This window comes from Bufo gargarizans, chromosome 8 (genome assembly GCF_014858855.1).
Source record: "Bufo gargarizans isolate SCDJY-AF-19 chromosome 8, ASM1485885v1, whole genome shotgun sequence".
Classification (NCBI taxonomy): Eukaryota; Metazoa; Chordata; class Amphibia; order Anura; family Bufonidae; genus Bufo; species Bufo gargarizans.
The window spans coordinates 5966837-5986197 of NC_058087.1; the positions used below are offsets into that span (position 1 = coordinate 5966837).

At 39.9% G+C, this 19361-nt stretch overlaps 1 protein-coding gene and 1 long non-coding RNA gene across 4 annotated transcripts in view; one reads left to right on the forward strand and one right to left on the reverse strand.

The window, feature by feature from the left end:
- LOC122944715 overlaps positions 1-11210 on the reverse strand; it is a 101816-nt gene extending 90606 nt beyond the window's left edge. For both annotated transcript variants that reach the window (XR_006391045.1, XR_006391046.1), the window contains exon 1: positions 11025-11210. This is a non-coding gene — a long non-coding RNA (uncharacterized LOC122944715). The remainder of the gene's footprint in view (positions 1-11024) is intronic.
- Positions 3623-19361, forward strand: part of ZEB2 (zinc finger E-box binding homeobox 2) — a 130932-nt gene continuing 115193 nt past the window's right edge. The window contains exons 1-2 of one of the 2 annotated variants that reach the window (XM_044303269.1): positions 3623-4085; positions 5641-5774. In XM_044303269.1, the coding sequence (XP_044159204.1) occupies positions 5705-5774 (70 nt within the window). In that variant the 5' untranslated portion in view covers positions 3623-4085; positions 5641-5704. Of the gene's footprint in view, positions 4086-4114; positions 5775-19361 lie in introns of those variants that run through there. The other variant, XM_044303270.1, reaches the window with a different exon arrangement.

The following is a 19361-nucleotide window of genomic DNA, read 5'->3' on the forward strand; positions in this document are numbered from 1 at the left end:
CAAGTGAGTCACAAGCAGAGGAAGCAACAGCTGCTCCCAGGCACCTTCTGTCAGGTCTGACATGTACTCAGCAGACAGCACACTCCTGTCCCTGTATAGTAACCAGCTCCATCCATACTGCCCAGCCTGTCTCATAATGTGGGAGGGTGGGAGTCTGCAAAGCAGGGACAAGAATGGATGAGTCCAGACCCAGGCTATTGATCCCAACATATGCTCAGGGTTTTTCTTTCCTGGAGCTTTCAGACATTTCTGAGCAGTGGTTTTACATTAGAACATTTCCTCTGTCTTATTCACATCTGTCATTGTGCCTAGTATATTTGGAGAAGTGGAAAAGCTGACAATTGTCATTTTAACCATCAGCCAAGAGAGCAACTTCCTTTTTAGCAAGATCCTGCAAGCAAGCAGGTTTATTAACTGTGGGGTGAAGTATAATCCAGTCCCATTGGGTCCACCTTGACCTGCCTTTGTCTAGAACATGACCGGTCCTACAAAACTGATGTGAGATCACTTCAGTATAGATGTGGTGCCACAACACCCCCAGCTCCAGGTCCTGGACATGGGGAGCTGGAAGCCAAACACAACAGTATCACCCCCCCCCATCTGGAATTAGTCATTATTCCAGTGTTTGCCCAGAAGATATGATTGCATTTCACAGCAGATCATATTTCTCCTATCTCTCAGCTTTGGAGTCATCCAGGAGGATTAGAAAACTAAACTAGTCCCAGAGTTTGGGGTAATTAGACCTAAAAATCTAGACACAAACATTAGTTTAACAGGAGGAAAAAATAGCAGCCCTGAGAATAACTGACCCTTCACCTGTCACTGGGATCTAAATACTGTTATCTATAGTATGGAAAGAAAGAAGGAAAGAAAGAAAGAAGAGAAAAATGTAAGATTCAGATGAGATAGATAGAGGGATGAAAGGGTGGATGATAGATACATAGATAGATAATAGATTAAGAGATAGATAAATATATAGATAATAGATGAATATATAGATAAAATTATTGATTGATAGATATAAGATAGATAATAGATGAATAGATAGATAGATAGATAGATAGATAGATAGATAGATAGATAGATGAATAGATAAATATAATTATGTAATATTTTCAAAAGCTATCTGACTTCCAGTGTTTGCCTTGGAGCTTAGTCTAGAACATTCTGAGCTCTGCTCTTGTCAGTCAGATACTTACCAGGATGAGACACCTACTGGACTTACTATGGTCACATCTGAGGTTCTTTGCCTTTGCTGCAGAATGTTCTATATTGTGCAGCACTTCTCAAGTTATTTCATCACAGGGTAAAAACCAGCAAATACACAAACATCGAAAAAGGAAGAAACCGTAAAACCCCGCGGGTGATCTGGTCACTTCTCCTCCACAGTTTCCTCTAGCTTCCTGATTACAGGACTTGCACTTCGTTCTATATAAGTTCTGATCTGCAACCTGTGACTCCCAGCCTTTGTAACACTACAACTCCTAATATTCCCTCTCATCTGGCGGTTGTCTGAACCTGCTGAGAGTTGCAGCTTCACAGGTGGCAGCCGACTGATGTAGTCGGTGAACTGCTCCAGAAGGGACCCCCTCACCTCCTATAGGGGGCTATGGTCTGCAGAGAGGAATGGAGGGAGAACCTGGACACTGGAGGGGCAATGGAAATGGAAAGTTCTATAGGATTTGTGTTTGTATAGTCACATAGAAAAGAGTAATATGGCACCGTTATGTTAAAGTAATCTACTAATTGTGTGATGAGGATGAAGATGGAAATCACTCACATCGGGTTACATTACTGAGAGACTTTTACATGATATTAAAATTGACAGGAAAAAGGCAAAAAGAGGAATAGATAAAGAAGAGGAAGTGGAGATAGATAGACAGATAGATAGATATATGTAAATTAGATAGATACATAGATATGAAATAGATAGATACATAGATAGATATGAGATATATAGATATGAGATATATAGATAGATAGATAGATAGATAGATAGATAGATAGATAGATAGATAGATAGATATGAGATAGATAGATAGATACCGACAGATAGACGGATGGAAGTAAGCATGGATACATGGATAGATAGGTATGAGGTAGATACTGCAGCTAGATATGAGAAAGACAGATAGATAGGTAGACGTAGACATAGATAGATAGATTGATAGATAATATATATATACATACACACCTATCCTTAAATATTTTTGTATGTAACGCCTTTTAACCTTTTTACACCTGTTGGATATATATATATATATATATATATATATATATATATATATTAGTGTTATATACACACACATTGCATACTATGACATCTATGTGAGGGCGACTGTAAATTACATAATAATAATCAACAGTAGAAAACTGAAAATATATTTCTTTTTATAACAACAAACACCTGATACATATATTATACATATATATAGATTATAATTATTAGATAGAATATAAAGACATATAGATTCCATACAGCATAGCCAAGTCTAGCATTGCCCAGCATGCGGACAGGCAGTGGAGTTCTGCACAGTTATGACAATAACTTCCATTTTATGTATTACATTTCATTCCACTCGGATATTTTACTTCCTTCAGATAGAAATAAACAATCTTAATCATTCAAAGCATAAGAGGAAAAAAAATCGATTTCCTTGCAATTCTAAATAAGCACATTATTTTTCTCCCCCTGTTGAGGAGATTAGCAGATTGCACTGGAGTTTTACAGCTGAGCTGCTCGGTGCACTGTGTGAGGAGGCAGCAGATCACTGGTTAAAACACTTAAGCTCAGTGTCCTCCCCTGGGATGCAGACTTGAATTAGTTAATATTGCTCCTCTATCCTGACTACTCCAGATGTGGGGAATATCTGTGTTTGGACCTGATTGGCTCAAAAAAAAAAAAAAAAAACAACAACAACGTCACATCACAATCTTTTGACTGACGATTCAATTAAAGGATAGTTAAAAAAAAAAAAAAAACAATGTAAGATCTGCACAGAGAAACGTCTTCATTTGTCACTACTGACCCCCATTCACAAATCATGGCACATGTCATCTGCACACACTCATCCAACAGTCCAAAAACTTCCCATCCTATACTTATTTTACCTTTAAAAATAAAAAATAAAAACCTGGGAAATAACAGAAGATATACATAGGAACCGGTGCAACAATGTATCAATCTTCATTCCAAAACAACAAACAATGTAACGACTCAAAAAACGGAGGCTCGAAAGATACAACAAAATTTAAACAAAGGGGGGGGGGGAGAGGCAAAAAAATAATAAAATAAAAAAAGGAGATAAATCATGGAAATTATCGTCTGAATGGATCCACGGGCGAGCAGGGATCTTCAATATCTGGGGGTCTTCATCGCAGCCTTGGGATAGTTGAAGTTCCTTTGGGTTCTAAGATGCATGATTGGTGCAAAATGTTTCCAGTCTTGTATCCACTAGGATTTAGTGACGAAGATAATGATGGCAAGGGCTTGATGATGGCTGGTGGGGGGGGGGAGAACACAGGGGGGAGGAGAGAGAGAGGGTTGAGGGGGGGGGGGGGAGTTAAGGGAGAAGAGAGAAGTGTTTTTTTTTTGTGTTGTTTTTTTTTTTTTTCTGGGGGGGGGGGGGGATAAGGGAGGTGGAATTTCAATTTTTCTCCTAAGCTTTTGCTGAGGCTTCAAGGTATAATCTATCCCAGATCCTTTCCCAGAGAGGGAGAAACTTAGTGATCACGTTTTGCAAATGATGATGCTCACGTTTGGTGCTCAATTATCCCTCCCCATAAAGATAGGTGGCGTGAGTAGCAGGGTCTCCTCCACCAACAAGAAAAAAATGTCATTAGGAAAAGCGTAACACGTCAGTCCGTCCCCAGGTCTGTGTTTCCTGAAGTGGCAGTAAGAGATCAGTCCTAACCTGCCCAGCAGGAATAACGGTTCCTCCTCACCTCCCCCGACTGCCTGGCCTGCCACTGTCTCCTGGAGGAGCCCTCATCCTTCCCATCATCTCCGCTCACCAGGTCTACCAGCACTTCTTCATGTTCCACCACCACAGCCCCTCTACCCAACTGCCCACAGGACTTTAAAGGTAGGTGACTCATGTCTTTTTATTATTTTATCCGGCAGAAACCCCCCACATTCATCCCCACCCCCAGACATACTGCAAGGAGCGGGAGCCCCTCAACCATACTGGGAGCCCCCTTCTACCTGTTTAGCCAGGTAATGGGGGGGGGGGGGTGCCTTTTTTTATTTTTAAAACTTATATTAAATTGCAAATTATTCAGAAATGCAACACACGGGTCTCCCCTTAAAGTTGTCTAATCACATCATCACCCTGAGAAAGATTTACATACATTTCTGTTTTTAGTTCATCTTGTGACTCTTTTCCCAGAAACACTTCAGGGCTGTTAATTGAGCGAGTTTCATTTCTGTATTTTATTTTATTTTTAAATTTTATTTTAGATTTTATTGTATCTTGTTGCCCAAATGAAGTCCTTAGGCGCTTCTACCTTTGGATACATTGTTGCATTTCATTTTATAGATAGATATTATTATTATTATTATTTTTTTAATAGGATGACTTTATTTTGTCATCGCACAGTTTAGACACCTATTTGTGGGATGGTCCTGGGTGCTGTGCAGTTTGGTGTCCATTCCATGACACCCCCCCCTCCCCACCTTCCAAATTTGCAGTCATTTCATAGAAAAAAAAATAGAAAAAAAGTTGCCTTCTTTCAGACTGGCCATTTATTTCACTGTGCGGTTTTGTAGTAGTATTGGCTGGTGAAGTTTGTTGCAGTCGTGTTTGCTTTTAGTGTGAGTGTGTGTCATTTGTTTATAGGCAGCCTGCGTTATTAGTAAACCTTCATTCACACTTTGTTAAAAAAAAAAAAAAAAGGTTTGTCTTGGCCAAAGTGAGACAGTGCCTAGGTGCTAGGAGTGGGCGAATGCTCAGGGTTAGCAAGGGTTAACTGTTCTTGTCTTAAGGGTTACATTTCTTTTATAATCCCCCCCCCCCTTTCCAAAACTGGAACCCCCTTGTCCTTATCTCCCCTTACCTAAAGTGCAACTTTTTTTTTTTAACAACACATAAAAGTCACCCCCCCCCCCCTGCAGAATAACGGTGCAGTCCCCTTCACTTACATTCTAGGAGGACACTACAGCCAGCTCTGCTACACACAGAAGGGGGTGGGGGGTTGAGGGGGGGGGGGGACACTCTTTTTGATTCTTGCATAGACTTCTGCCAGTCCATGTGGTGGGAGCCTTCCAGCCTGGGTGTCACTGTCTCTCTCTCTCTCCAAGTTCACAAGGTTTCATTACAGTCCACTACTATCCAAGGATCTGCATCTCCCATTACACTCAACACCCCCCCCCCCCCCCCCTAAAGAGTTGTGCAAAAAAAAGCTTCTGGCCGAGGATGCAGGTGGGGGAAGCTTTGACTCACCATTGCAAGATGTAATTCTTGTATTCATTCTGCTTTGCAACCCTTAAGACAAGATCACTGCTGTGAGGGTGGGGGAGAGACAGACAGACCCTGGAAGAAAGGGGGTCTGTGGGAGACTTTTTTTTGGGGGGCATTCTTTGGCGCCCTGTGTTTAAATGGGATCTACCAATGCCCACACTGTGCTGTGTTTGGTTGATAGAGTCTGCGTGCTGCTGATATACAGTCGGAGCCCATGAGAACTAGCTTCTGATCCACTGTTATCAATGAAGCAGATGATGGCGGATGGCCCCAGGTGTAAGAGGCGAAAACAAGCCAATCCAAGGAGGAAAAACGGTAAGGACTTCTGCAGATCACCCCCTTACCCCTTGTGTCTGGAGAGGGTGCAGGGCTGGGAGCCTTTGTGCAAAAGAGTTGAGGAGTTGAGGGGGGCTGGAGGTCTTCTGGAGCTTCTTCTTCTTCTTGCGGGCAGAAGGGTTCTCAGCTTTGGGGTGTGTGTGGTCTTCATCCAGGGGTGGAGAAGGGCAGGGAGCTGGGGGGCTTCTTCTTCTTCTTCTGTTTTTGCTTTTCATGCTGAAACTTTTCTGCTCCCAAAGTCTGTGTTCTGCTCACATAACGGTTCCTGGAGCTCAGCGATGACACACACACTGTGCCGGATCCCCTTTCTTCTCCAGCTCTGCAGCACAAGGCTTCCCCTAGCAGCTGCTATCCGTGCAGGGAGCACTAGCTGAGAGCCCCCCTCCCCTGGTCGGGAGGACTAGCAAGCAGGCATTTAGCCTCCAGGGTCCGGGCAGGCAAAGCAAGCATTGCTCTCCCCTTCATCCCCCCTGGAAGATAGCTATTTCTTCAGCTTTGTCGCTTTTATTATTATATTTTTTTTTTTGCTTCTCACCCCCAGACCCTTCATGTGCTTCATGGGCAGGAGGGGAGGAGGGTGTGGAGGGGGTTCTGCTTCACAGAGCAGCCTGGGTGCCCAGCACAGAGCCCCCTGCCTTCACTGCTGATCTAATATTTAACGTGTAACTTTCCTATTGCAATTAGAAATCAGCTCCATGATGGTCCCAGGGTGTGTGTGTGTCTTTGCTGTGTCCTCTACACTAACCCCCACCACCACCACCTCTCTGGTGGTCGGGGGGCTTCTCCTAAGAAGACCACTTCTCAGCCAGCTAGCCTTGATCACTCGCTGCTGCCATACTTTTCCTCCTTCTTCTCCACTTCAAGTAACTTTTTTGAACACAAGAGCTTTTAATGAATGGTTGGTGGGTTCTTCACTAGTGTCCGCTATAGGGCTGTTATTAACCCCTTGCTGTAAACACTAAGTGGGTGATTTATATTGGGGAAGGGGGTGTTTTAGTTTACATCTGGGACCCTGCTGTAGTCAACCTGGGGTGTCAGATAGGGATTCTAGTATAGCCCCCAAAAAACTTCTATGCCCCCCCTCCAGTCCTTTGATCTATGTGTTTATCTTCAGTCATTAAATATATAGCCCCCCCCCCCCCCCCTTGTCCAGCCACAGACCACTAGCTTGTCTGTCAGGGTATAAGGTGGTCCTCCATAGCCAAGACCTCCCATCTCTCACTTCAGAATGACTTGAGCCCAGGCTACAATTACATGTAATGTTTCCCACTTCTGTTCCCTGAGTCCATTTTTATTAAATGTTGGTTATTGATTTTTTTGGTATCCACTCTGTTGTGCATGTGGGGGCATTAGCCAAAGGCTGATAATCACTGCATAACAAAGTCAAGGATGGCATCCTAAAAGAAGAGTTGTCTGTGCTGTTTTCTTTCATGCAAGTTGTCAGACTCTGCTATACTGGATGCAGGTCTTGCTTCATAGGTGTAGTGTGTGTGTTATCTCCCTGCATCACATGTTTGGTGGTTTATGTTTTTTTGTTTTTTATCTCTCTCTGATCATGGGTCCATATTACCTCTCCTGTTAAAAACTAAAATAAAATAAAAAGAGATGCTGTGTAAAGGCAAGACTGCAGCCCAAGGTGTAAGGGGCTGTAAAGAAATGGTGCACATTTTCCCATAGAGGGGGGGGAAATGTGTGATTGAAAGTTTACATCTTGTGGTTGTAAGGGCTGAAACTTTGACATTTGAGAATGGAATAGTAAAAGGAGTGAGTTTACCTGAACAGAGATGATAGTTTGGTTTTGCTACATTTGTTGCAGTTACTATATATATATATATATATATATATATATATATATATATATAGTGATGTGGCTATTTGAGAAATTAGTGAAAATGTAAAGATGAGTTGTGTCTTGATCATGCAGTAATAGATAGATAGATACTAGATAGATAGAAGATAAATAATAGGTAGATAGGTAGATAGATAGATAGATAGATAGATAGATAGATAGATAGATAGATAGATAGATAGATAGATAGATAGATAGATACTAGATAGATAGAAGATAGATAAATACTAGAAAGATAGATAGATAGACAGATGATAGATAGATAGATAGATAGATAGATAGATAGATAGATAGACAGATGATAGATAGATAGATAGATAGATAGATAGACAGATGATAGATAGATAGATAGATAGATAGATAGATAGACAGCTGGATGGATAGACAGACAGACAGATAGATAGATAGATAGATAGATAGATAGATACCATCTAACATGGTAAATAGACTGTGAGCTCAGTCTGTTTCTCTGTATAGGGATCAGTGAACCACACATTAAAACTAAAAATCCCCCATTCAGAAGAGTTTTGTACCAGTGACTGACCAGTGCTAGTTCTGAGGATGTGACACAAATGCATCGTGAAATGTAAAACTATTTAAAGTGGAAAGTTTAATTAAAATACACGAAGTCCACCTTGATTGATGAGGGCTTTCTCTGACTCCAGAGCAGTCAGGAGGACAATCAGACTCCAGGCTTCTTGTAAGTTTCACACTTTTGTCAGATGACCCCAAGTCTCCTGACTGCTGCTACTTTGCAACTTTTCCTTAACAAAAAAAAAAAAAAAAAAAAAATCCGCTAAGATTACAGAGTCCCATGTCCAGATAATTAGCCCAGTGTGTTGTCGGGGGGAAGCTCTGGGTAAGAGGAAACTTTTTGCCTGCCTTGTGTCACCCAGTGTTATCATCACTATCATGGTGGTGTGTGGTGTGGAGTTTATTGGTGTTTTATTCCCCCTCTCATTCTGATCCATCGGATCCTCTCTTTAGAAGCCTACTGATATTTCTCGTTGTCTTTAGAATCCTTCTATGTATTAAATTCGAAATGATCCTTCCGCCTGACAAAGGAGAGATAAACTCGCATGGCATTAATTCCTCCTACAGTATGTGTCTTCCTCTGAAAAGTCACAACCGATCAACTCTATCCTAATTGAATTCTTTATTTTTTCTTCTTCCAATTAGTTATTTATTTATTTATTTTTTTGAATGAGATGAATTATTGAAATAAAAAAAGCCAAAAATGAAAATAAATGAAAATAAAATAAATAAATAAAATAAATGTAAACAATGCAAAAAGCTTCTGTTATAATGGCTGTAGGGGAGAAAGACAGTTATTCGATACTATGTTGTATCGATCACTTTGGAGAAGCTTTGATGTCTCTTCAGACCTGGGATGTTTTAACTTCCAGACTTCATTTTTGGAGATAGAAGTTAACGAATAATAATTACAAAAATAACAAAATTGAAATTGGCACAATGTTTTGCTTGATCTGGAAAAAAAAATTAATTCAAGCTGTAAAAATAATCAAGCTTTTAATGTGAGCTGTTTAGTGTTATTTATTCATTTATTCTAATTGGAATTTCTGCTGGAAAGGAGGAAAAGGGAATAAACTATATTTTGATGTTTGCTATTTTTATTACTGAAATAACTAAGAAGGAAAATGGGGTTAATTAACTATTTGGAATTGGTGTGAGGGGTGAATTGAAGGATTGTAGTTGAAAGAAAATCTACCCAATTTTATTTTTTCTAAATTTGTGTCTGTATTGTTGTTTCTATGTATTATTTCTTCTGGTTGTATCAGTATAGTATGTTCTATATGTATGTATATGTATGTTCTATATAAATGCGTACTGTGTACAAAGCAAAGCTTACAGGTCATTAAGGAATAATACCATTATGACATGGGGGAATTTAGTAGGAAATTGTGCATTGACCCTTAAGGTGGGAAGCTTAAGAACACTGGTGCATTCACATACATGGCAGGGAATACAGCCCTTATAACTGTTTTCTTTGACATGTGTGCCATTCAAAGCTTTTAAGGTGCATTTTCCAAGTCTTTGTCCCTTTTTCTATGCTCCCCTGGGCTTCCCAAGGTAGCCGGTATTTTGTGCCTGTCACACAGAAAGGGATTGCAGGTTCACAGTGACTATAGACAATTGATTGTCTTTTCCTAATGTCGCTCATTTACATGTTTATAAGGACAATGGCGCAGGATGCCCACTGTACTATTCAGCTCCACATTCCCACAAGGGTGCAATAGACTGAATAGCCCAGGCAGACACCTTGCCTCATTGCTTAGATTTTTTTTTTTTTTTTTTTTACTAAATGAAGAAAGGGGGGGGGGGGGACTTTTTGTTTTTTTTTATTGCTAAAGCAGAGCAAACAGTAAAGAAATACCAAATACCCCCACTAATGAATTAGATTGATTTGGTGTGGATCCTCTAGGACTGCGCCACTTTTATCATTTGTTTTTTATAATATCAATATGATAAGGAGATCCTTGGGAGAAACGTGAAATGTTGTCCTAAGTGGTCAAAGTATGAAAATGTGAGGCTATCTATCGATTTCTGTATATATATATATATATGTAAAATTAGAGACGGAATAGGTTATAGAAAGACACCTAGAAGCTATGACACCTTATTTTCAAGGACAGTGATATACTTAGAGTCAATGAATTTATGTGTATATATATATATATATATATATATAGAGCTATAGATACATAGATATATAGATATGCATAATCATGCTTTGCGTCTTATAGACAGCATGGCAGTTGTGCATTATATATAAATAAATATATATATATATATATATATATATACACACACACATAATCATGCGTTGCGTCCTACAGACAACATGGCAATCATGCATTATATATATATATATATATATATATATATGCATATATTTATATATATGCATATATTTTTTATATATATATATATATATATATATATATATAAATATATATTTTTTATTACTTATAATATAGATAGATAGATCATACTGGCCTCAAATATGCAGTGTGTGCTACAGGCCAGCAAGGGGCATACCTATATAGATTTCTGCCCCTACTGCATTGATGGAATAAATGGAGATGACACCATTACATGGTGCACAGATGGATTTCTATATATTATACATATGATGTGAACACTCTGGGGACCAGTGTGGACAGTGATTTTTTTTTTCTTCCTTTCTAGTCTGGGAAGAATAGTGCACACACAGTCCCCCATAGACACACATTTGCACACTCACGCACACTCACGCACACACTGCACTCAGTGCACATGTACCGTTAAGTGAACCCCTGACACTACAGTCCTGTGGATGCCTTAGGTATGATTTCACTTTCGTTCACATCAATGCTGACCTGAATGCCTTTCATATCTGATCCGCTGTGTCTCTCCCAGTAAACATCCCCTAAGGGATGAACAAAGAAAGGAACTCTTCTTCTTCTTAATCACAATTCAGCCCTTTCACCGCCGGCAGAGAACATTTGCATTCTGCAACAGAAAGCCAAGATGAAAAGAAGAGGGGGGAAAAAAAAAGAAAAAGAGTGAGATGAAGGGGGGGAAGCGAAGGGTGTAGTCTGAGAGAAATAACTTAGGTGTTTGTGGTTGTTTGTTGGGCTTTCCCTAGTTACAGGCCTTATATAGCCCCAGCTCAGGCCTTACTGACAGCCAGATAGTGTTACCACAGGGTACTATTCATGGCCTTTACTTTGGCACTTGAGGTAAAAAGTGTTGCAGACAGATCATATTCTCTTAGAACAAGTCAGGTGTATACACACACTCCTGCCAGACTGGAATCCATCTGTCTGCGAGTAGTCGTAGTAGTAGCAGCTATTATTATTATTACTACTATTATTATGATCAGTAAAGGTTGAGCAAATCTACAAAAAAATTCTCATCTCCATTGACACTTCTGGAGTTGACGAAACCGCTACCAGTTCCCGAACCGGGCAAAATCCGCTTTATAGACCCCTGCTGCAAGGATTATCAGAACCATTAAGGGCCTCATGCACACAAACGTATTTTCTTTCCGTGTCCATCCAATTTTTTTTAGCGAAACATGCACTTCAATGGGTCCGCAAAAAAATACGGAAGTTACTACGTGTGCATTCCGTTTCCGTATGTCTGTATTTCCGTTCCGCAAAAATATAGAACATGCCCTATTATTGTCCGAACAAGGATAGTACTGTTCTATGAAGGGCGAGCTGTTCCGTTCCGCAAAATACGGAATGCACACGGACGTCATCCGTATTTTTCGCAGACTGCAAAATACATACGGTCGTGTGCACGGACCCTAAAACTAGTCAGGACTATTCGTGCCGGTAGACCCCCCCATCATAGGTTAGAATTAAAATAATTATAATAATAAAAATTATTCTGGACAAATTTTTTTTTTTTTTTATAAAATGCATTTTTATAAAAAAATAAAAAAAATCTGTGGAATATTTTTAATAGTGATGAGAGTAAAGGCTGCTAATTCTTGAAGTGAAAGGGTGTGAGCGTTTTATAAAGATAATGAGCATGAAATATCCATCCTTGATTCATTCATCTATGGCCTACAGGACTTAACTGAGTCCAGTAACAAAAACAAAAAATCAACTACAGTCCCTCGATTCCTTCCAAAAAATGCAGAGTAACCTTTGGATTTTTTTTTTTTTTTTTTTTTTTATTCTTGATTTTTTTTTATGAGAGGTTTGCCTACTACGGTATTTCAGATTACATGGCATCAGTTTTAGATTTAAAAAAATAAAATCCATTCTATAAAACCTAATAGTAAGTTTTGCGAGTCTCGCAAGTGGCTACATTTTGTTATTATTTGTATGATCTTATTTATAAAACAGAAAGCTTTAGGAATGGATACAATATACAATGTATCTCCATCATCAGGCCATTGTGGAGAAGAAGGTAGTGGTTCTCATCATAGTTCCAAGTACATCTTTGGTGTCCTTAACAAAAAAAACAAAAAAATTCTGAAGAAAAACCGAGATGTTACAAGTTTTAAAGAAACATGTGACACAGATTTGTGATTTTGTTCCCAGACGGTTCAGGAACATTGGCACAAAAAGGGATTATCCCTACACCTTCAGCCCCCCCTCTCTGCTTTTCCCCATGACCCCAGCGATGAAGGATTTAGACAGATTTACTTCAGTAAACACCTTTGGACACTTGGGGAGGGGGTTCAGGATTCTGTTTGCAAAGGGAGCCTTTTGTTAAATGAGGTTTACTGGGCAGCTGTGATATTAACCTACAGAGCGATGCTGAAAAACTGCTTAACTCCTTCTGAATTAAGTACTTTCACTCAGCAGATAAGATCTGTTTTATTGAGTTTTCTTTCAAGATCTCTAGACATGATTGTTTCCAGAGAATTTACATGCCAGAGAGAGAGAAAATAAAAAAAATCCTGATAGAATTTTCGGTTGTGTACCCCCTGTGTGCTGGAGAGGATCAGGGTGGATGTGGTGCGCCCCACAGGCAGAGGCCGAGGGACCCCCCCCCCCCCCCCTCTGCCCTCCTCCCCCTCTCCTCTCTTTTCTGGCCTAACAAATTTTACTCACTGCTGTCTGTCATCGGATATGTCAAAATAACACATTTCCCTGTCCGTTCACTGTAGGCTGCACTATTCAAAGGTAGCAGAGCTGAGTTTGTCAGGTGGTGCAAAATACGAGATAGTCAAATTGACCTGGCTCCTTGTGATGTGGATGCGGGATATGAGTCAAAGGACGCATTCAGATCTGCTCCTGCATAAACACCATGCCACCGCCACGCGTTCTGGAATATGTGTACAGGTGTCGATTTTGAGTTTAAAGACAATTTCCTTATTTAGTTTGGAACTGCAAGTGTCACTGTTGGAGCAGCCAGTGAGGTGTGAAAGTGCAGAGTATGAGACATGACAGGATTAAAGGTGTCTGTTGTGTTGTTACACCTTGTACACAGACAGTTCCCTTTGTCACAGCCTCCTGGTGATTTGACAGCGCAGTGCAGATCAACTTCCCTTGTAGGTGATACAGCAAATTTCAAGTGGAGTTCTAAACGAGACCCCCCCCCCTTCTTCATTTCTGGATGGTGCGGAGGTCTTGTGTCCTACATGGGTGCTGTGGCATTGATGGACAGTGCTGTAGATTGTCAGCTCTTAGGAGCCAGACGTTCCCTCCTTCCTCGCCTACGGCTGCCTTACTGGATATTCGCGTCTACTCATTGGGGGTATTGAGCTTTGGAAATGGAACGTGAATTACAAAGACAATAAATTATATTAAAATAATAATTTCACTACCTATAGGCATACCTAACGAGGCCACAGCCACCCACAGCTGCAGGTGGCACTGGGGGGGACGGGGGGGACGGGGGGGACGCTTGTTAACCGTTTGCAGCTGCCTTGCCAGGTAACGTGCCATTATACACATTTTCTCAGACATAATAGTGAATTCTGGGTGCCTTTATTCTAAGTCCCAGGGTGGCAGAAGTACCGTGCAAGCTGGCACGGGCTGTCTGGTTGGCAGAAATGCCATCTGTCAAAGCATCCAATAATGAAGTGTTATGTTATTCGTATGAACAATCAGGCATAATGTATTCTTTTTGAAAAAAAAAAAAGTACATTTATTTAAGAATGTGGCTAATCATTTTATTAGGGGTGGGCGCATCGACCATATACCCAATGAGGCCCGTACGGAGATGACTAAACAGTTGGTTAAATGGCCCAGATGACCACAGGTTGCAAACCCCTATTAGTGCTCCATTATCCAAATTCTATAGCCTAAGCTGCTGCAGAAGCTCTTGGCTGCACCAATAGATACAGAACCATCTCTCGACTTAGCGGCCGGTATAGATTTCCCAAGATGCTCTGCAGCAGATGGACCTATGTGAATGGTTAATCCTCTTGCTTGGAGGTCTATACTATTAGAACCACTCCAGGGGTGGGCCAAGATGGCTGGCCCTCAGATTACACTAACCCTGCAAAGGATTTTTATGAATAAGAACATTTGTCAGTCTTACGTCAGCCGGGTAATGCTTGTGTCATATCTTATGTACCTATTGCGTTCAAGGGTCAGGTGGAGGACACTTTTATGGAGACACGTAGACATGTAGCAAAAAAAAAAAGGGAAACACTCAGGTTTCGTGATGAGGCAAAAAGTAAATTTATGAGGAAGACTGAAGAACCTAGAGTTCAGAACGATGAAGTCAAAAGGGACATTGAGATAAGACGACATCTAGTGCATTAAGCAAGCCATATCCCGGTGCATTTCTAATCTGCAGACCATATGTAGGTCGCCTATAGCAATATACGAGCCACGCTCTCGTAATCATAAGCGTTAGATCAGTCCTGGAGTTTGAGTTTGCATTAGGATAGGGACACAGGACATCGATCTGTTGATCATTTTGTGATAACTAGTGTCAGCCCATCAGCCATGGAAACGCTGAAAGGCATAGACGTAGAAAAATAATAAAAGTTGTAGACCGAATAAAGTGACTATAGATACAGATGTAGCAGTGCTAACGTTGTCATTCAATGGTTTCTCTTTCCTAAGTAGATTTACCTGCTGCCCTATGTAAAAAAAACACATCTCGAATTCAGCGAGTTGTGCCAAGCTAAGCTCTGCTACATCCGGAGAGAGAAAAATGAATGATGTGGAAACACTAAGTTTCTCCCATATACACCACGCAATTTAGTTTCTACCTCTTGGAATAACGAAGATTTATAAGCAGCTTATTGCTCCCACATAGCGTTATCTAAATTATTCCATGTCTTAGGTGACTGCGGAGTGACTTGGCTATTGAAGACTTCTTATTAAAGTTCAATATTAATACTTCCTAGGAGCAATTTCTATGAAATAATAGGTAATAAAAGAGTTCAAAATCTTTTTAGAATTCGTAAAGACTCACCTAGCAGAAGAGTAACATTATTACCTCACTCCCTTCCACCCGTTCCCCAAAATGGGGTGGTGGTAAATAAGCAGCCACTGAGATTATTCACCTTACTAACTCACCGGCAACGAATAAAAAAAAATAATATATACACATTTTTTGGTTTGATTTTATATTATATTTCTTTGTTCCATGGTGATGATGATCCACTTAATTTCCATAGACAAGAGAAGAGGTAAAGACTCAAAGTTCTCAAGTCGTATTCGAACCAGGTTCTGCGGTTCACATTTTTATTACCTGACCGATTTCTCAATTCTTATTTCTTTATGTATTTCGGTTAAAAAGTACAACGTTAACACTGTAAAGTCCCCAAAAAGTTACGCTAGATAAAAAGAAAAAAAGAAATCCAAATCTATATGTTTGTTAAATATTTGTAAATGTTTTCATACATTTTTGCTTCGTGCCCTACGTGCCGTCATCACAAGTCACTTATTAGTCCATAGGCAAATTGTCAAGTTTTCTTTACAACCGACAAAGTAAATTGCCATAACAGATGAGATTCGTTCCACTAGGTATCTGTCAAAAATCACATAACAAAAAGCAAAGGATAAAAAAACTGCAAAAATAAAAAAATGAATTCGTAAAAAAAAAAATTGTATTCCTTTGTAATTAAAGTAATTAGGTTGATACTTTTAATGCCTGCTCTGCCTCTGTTTTTTTTTTTTTTTTTTCTAATGGCAGTTTTGCATCTGCAATTAGGAGTAATTCTGACAGTTCCAATTTCCGAGGGATGGAAGACAGTGAACAAGATGTAGAGCAGTGATATTACACGTGAAAACCCCTGTCTCTTTAACCTTGTTGGTTTTTGTCTCGCAGAGGTTACCTTTTCCCGATGGTGCAAAATCGACTTGACATAACTGTTCATGAGTTTCTGGGTTTTCCCTCGAGGTATTTGCATCCGATCAGCCCAGTCAAGCTTCAAGTTGAAATTGGCAGGCCAGAAACTGACAGGATAGGGACTAGGAGTGAGACAGCTGAAATATAAGCAATAAACTGACAGCATTGGAGTGAAACTGGGACTATGTAACTCTCAGAGTGCAGGCAAAGTATGGACTGAAGTCTCACAAGCTCTCGTTGGCCTCTAATATGTTGTCGGATTCGGTTACAGGTTGAATGACTGACAATGAATTTCTGTACTGGAAGAGCAATATTTTTGTGAAGTCCTTGACCAACTTGCTCTTTTGTTTCAAAGAGGATTGGTCTAAAACAGAGAGGAGCCAGATTTCAGGGCCCTCCCATGAGCTTCACGGACCCATGACAACTTGTCAGATCTCAAACAAAAACTACCAAAACAAAATAAAATAATAAAACGTAACTTAAAGAGTTATTTCTATTTGACCCTCGATTTTACTTTTTGCTTTTACTTTCTGGAGAATTAGAACAAATCCTTGCAGAGGATTGTTAATTCTTTCTTTTTTTTTTCTTGTCGATGGTGATGGGGGGGGGGGGGGGGGGCGTCCTTTCTTTGTCAGAAAAGAAAACAAAAAGCTCCATAAAGTTAATTAAACCAGAATAAAATAAACACTTCCTTGAATAGTTGCACAGTTTACATTATTGTTTGTTCAATGATATCCTGAAACTCGCGTCTGAGAACGAGAAAGAAAAAAGAGTTGTAGTTTTTTTTTTTTCCCTCTCTGTAAGATCGAGAAAGAATTAGGAAAAATAAGCAAAAATGGTTTACGACAGTTATCAATTTCCCGTTAAAAATTGTACCATTTTTTTTTTTTTTGCTTTTTTTTTAGGTATTAGGCTGATTAATAAGTCTCTGTTACTTCTTCTCCAGGAGACGTAGCAGACGTAAGCTTTGCTTTCAAACAGTTTTTAGCCCTGTGTGTGACTGGCATTGGCTGATCTGTTGATACCCATTCGACAGGCCCTGTTGAGTTTAAATGGTGTGACGGCACATTTTTGTTAAGCTTTGAACAAAGGGATAGAGATGGCGTGCTGGCACCATCCTCGTGCACATCGGACCTGTCACAGTCTTCCCTGATTTCATTCTCTGTTTATGCCTTAATATTAAAACTTAAGGTCAGAACAATGAGTTTTTCCATACTCCGCGTACAAACTTTCATTCTGGGGTCTTAAGATATAGAAGCAAATGTCGGATCTTCTCGTTCTCATTTCCATAGAACAAAACAATCAAACAATAACTTTTGAAACGTAGATTGCAAACTTGCCTCCGAGCTGTTATCCATTTTAAAATGGGGGGATTTTTTTTTATTTTTTTCAAGAAAAAGTCTTATTAAGAGAGAGGAAAGATTATTTTTCTTTGATCATTTGTTAGAAGTGATTATTTCTACAGTGGATTTGCTTATAAGCTCCTACCAAAAAAAAAAAAAAAAAAGGTTAGGTCTATTTGCAGGCGTTTAGAATTGCTTAGACTTTTTAAAAATGACAAGAATAATTTGAAATTGCATTCTATCCCGTAAAGATGATTTACAAATAAATGCAAACGCATGGATAAGAAGACACATGTATATGATGTGTAGGGATTGTTAGGAAAGTTGGCACTGAGCACTGGGATGTAATTATTTTACCGCTAGACAGGATCAACCCGCACTCTGAATGTCTTTTATTTATCAAGTCGCACAATCCAGTTTTACTCTTCAAAAACCCATAAAATGGTGCAGCTGCCCTTGGAAAACCTCACATGAACTTTGTGGGTCCATGTTTTGGTGTGGTACCGTTCACCTTGACCAAATGGCCATATGTCACAATCGTTTTTGATTGTCTCTATGTTTCGAAATGGCTTGAGGAAACCTCCGTTGATCCAGTACAGGAGACAGGTTAGGTTGACATGTTAGGTTGGTCATGGTTGGATATCAGCAGCTCTCATTCCTTTCAGTGCTTACCACCATGGGCAGATATGTCCTAGACTCCCGATACTACAGTTTTGCTTGCATCTTTCATATAAAGAGTCCAAAAATTGCTATAGTGATACTTGCCTAATGTTCAAAACTTTTTTTCTGTTGGAAAGCGCCATTGTCCTACAAGATCTATATAGAAGGCGGCGATTAACGCCTAAGACCTACAATTAGTCTCATAAAACAAGCAAAAAATGATCAAGATCATGACAAGAGCCACGTGGCACTTAAATGCAACGTTCTCCACCCAAGCCTGGCGCTCAGCTTTCTAACACATCTCTTTTTGATCCTGTCTTAATTATTTCTGAATTGTTCTTTTTCTTCTTAGTCGTACAAATGTTCGACATCCCCCCCCCCCTTCCACTGTATTAACCTATAGATCCCATTAGTAGAAAAGGTCCACACAGACAGATGTGGAGCATCCTCTGCACATCTTGTAGATTTAACATAAAACAGTGCCAGCCTGTCCTCCCTCTCCTTGTCTTGAGATCCATCCGACTAGTTAGTCCAGTTGAAAAAAGACATACGTCCATCAAGTTCAACTAAGGAAGGGGAGATGTGCCCTATGAGTGACAAAATGGTATCTAGGCATTGAAAGGATGCAATGGGATGGGACCAAACAAGGCGACCTACAGACCCGCTTCTTATTCTATATTTGATGACCTAATGGAATGTAGTTTTTTCTTACTATTAGGCTTTTATTATGCTCTATGTATTATATTACTATTCAATATCATCCATTGAAGTGATCGGCATTGGCATAGATCAGTCACCTTAAGTGACCTCTCCAGGATGAAACCCTAGGACTAACCTCTCGTCCCCCTTTCTCCATATCAATACCGTAGTTGTAATCTAGCATGTAGTTGGGTGTGTGTTTGACTAATGTTCGGCTGTTTGAATCATTCCTTGTTT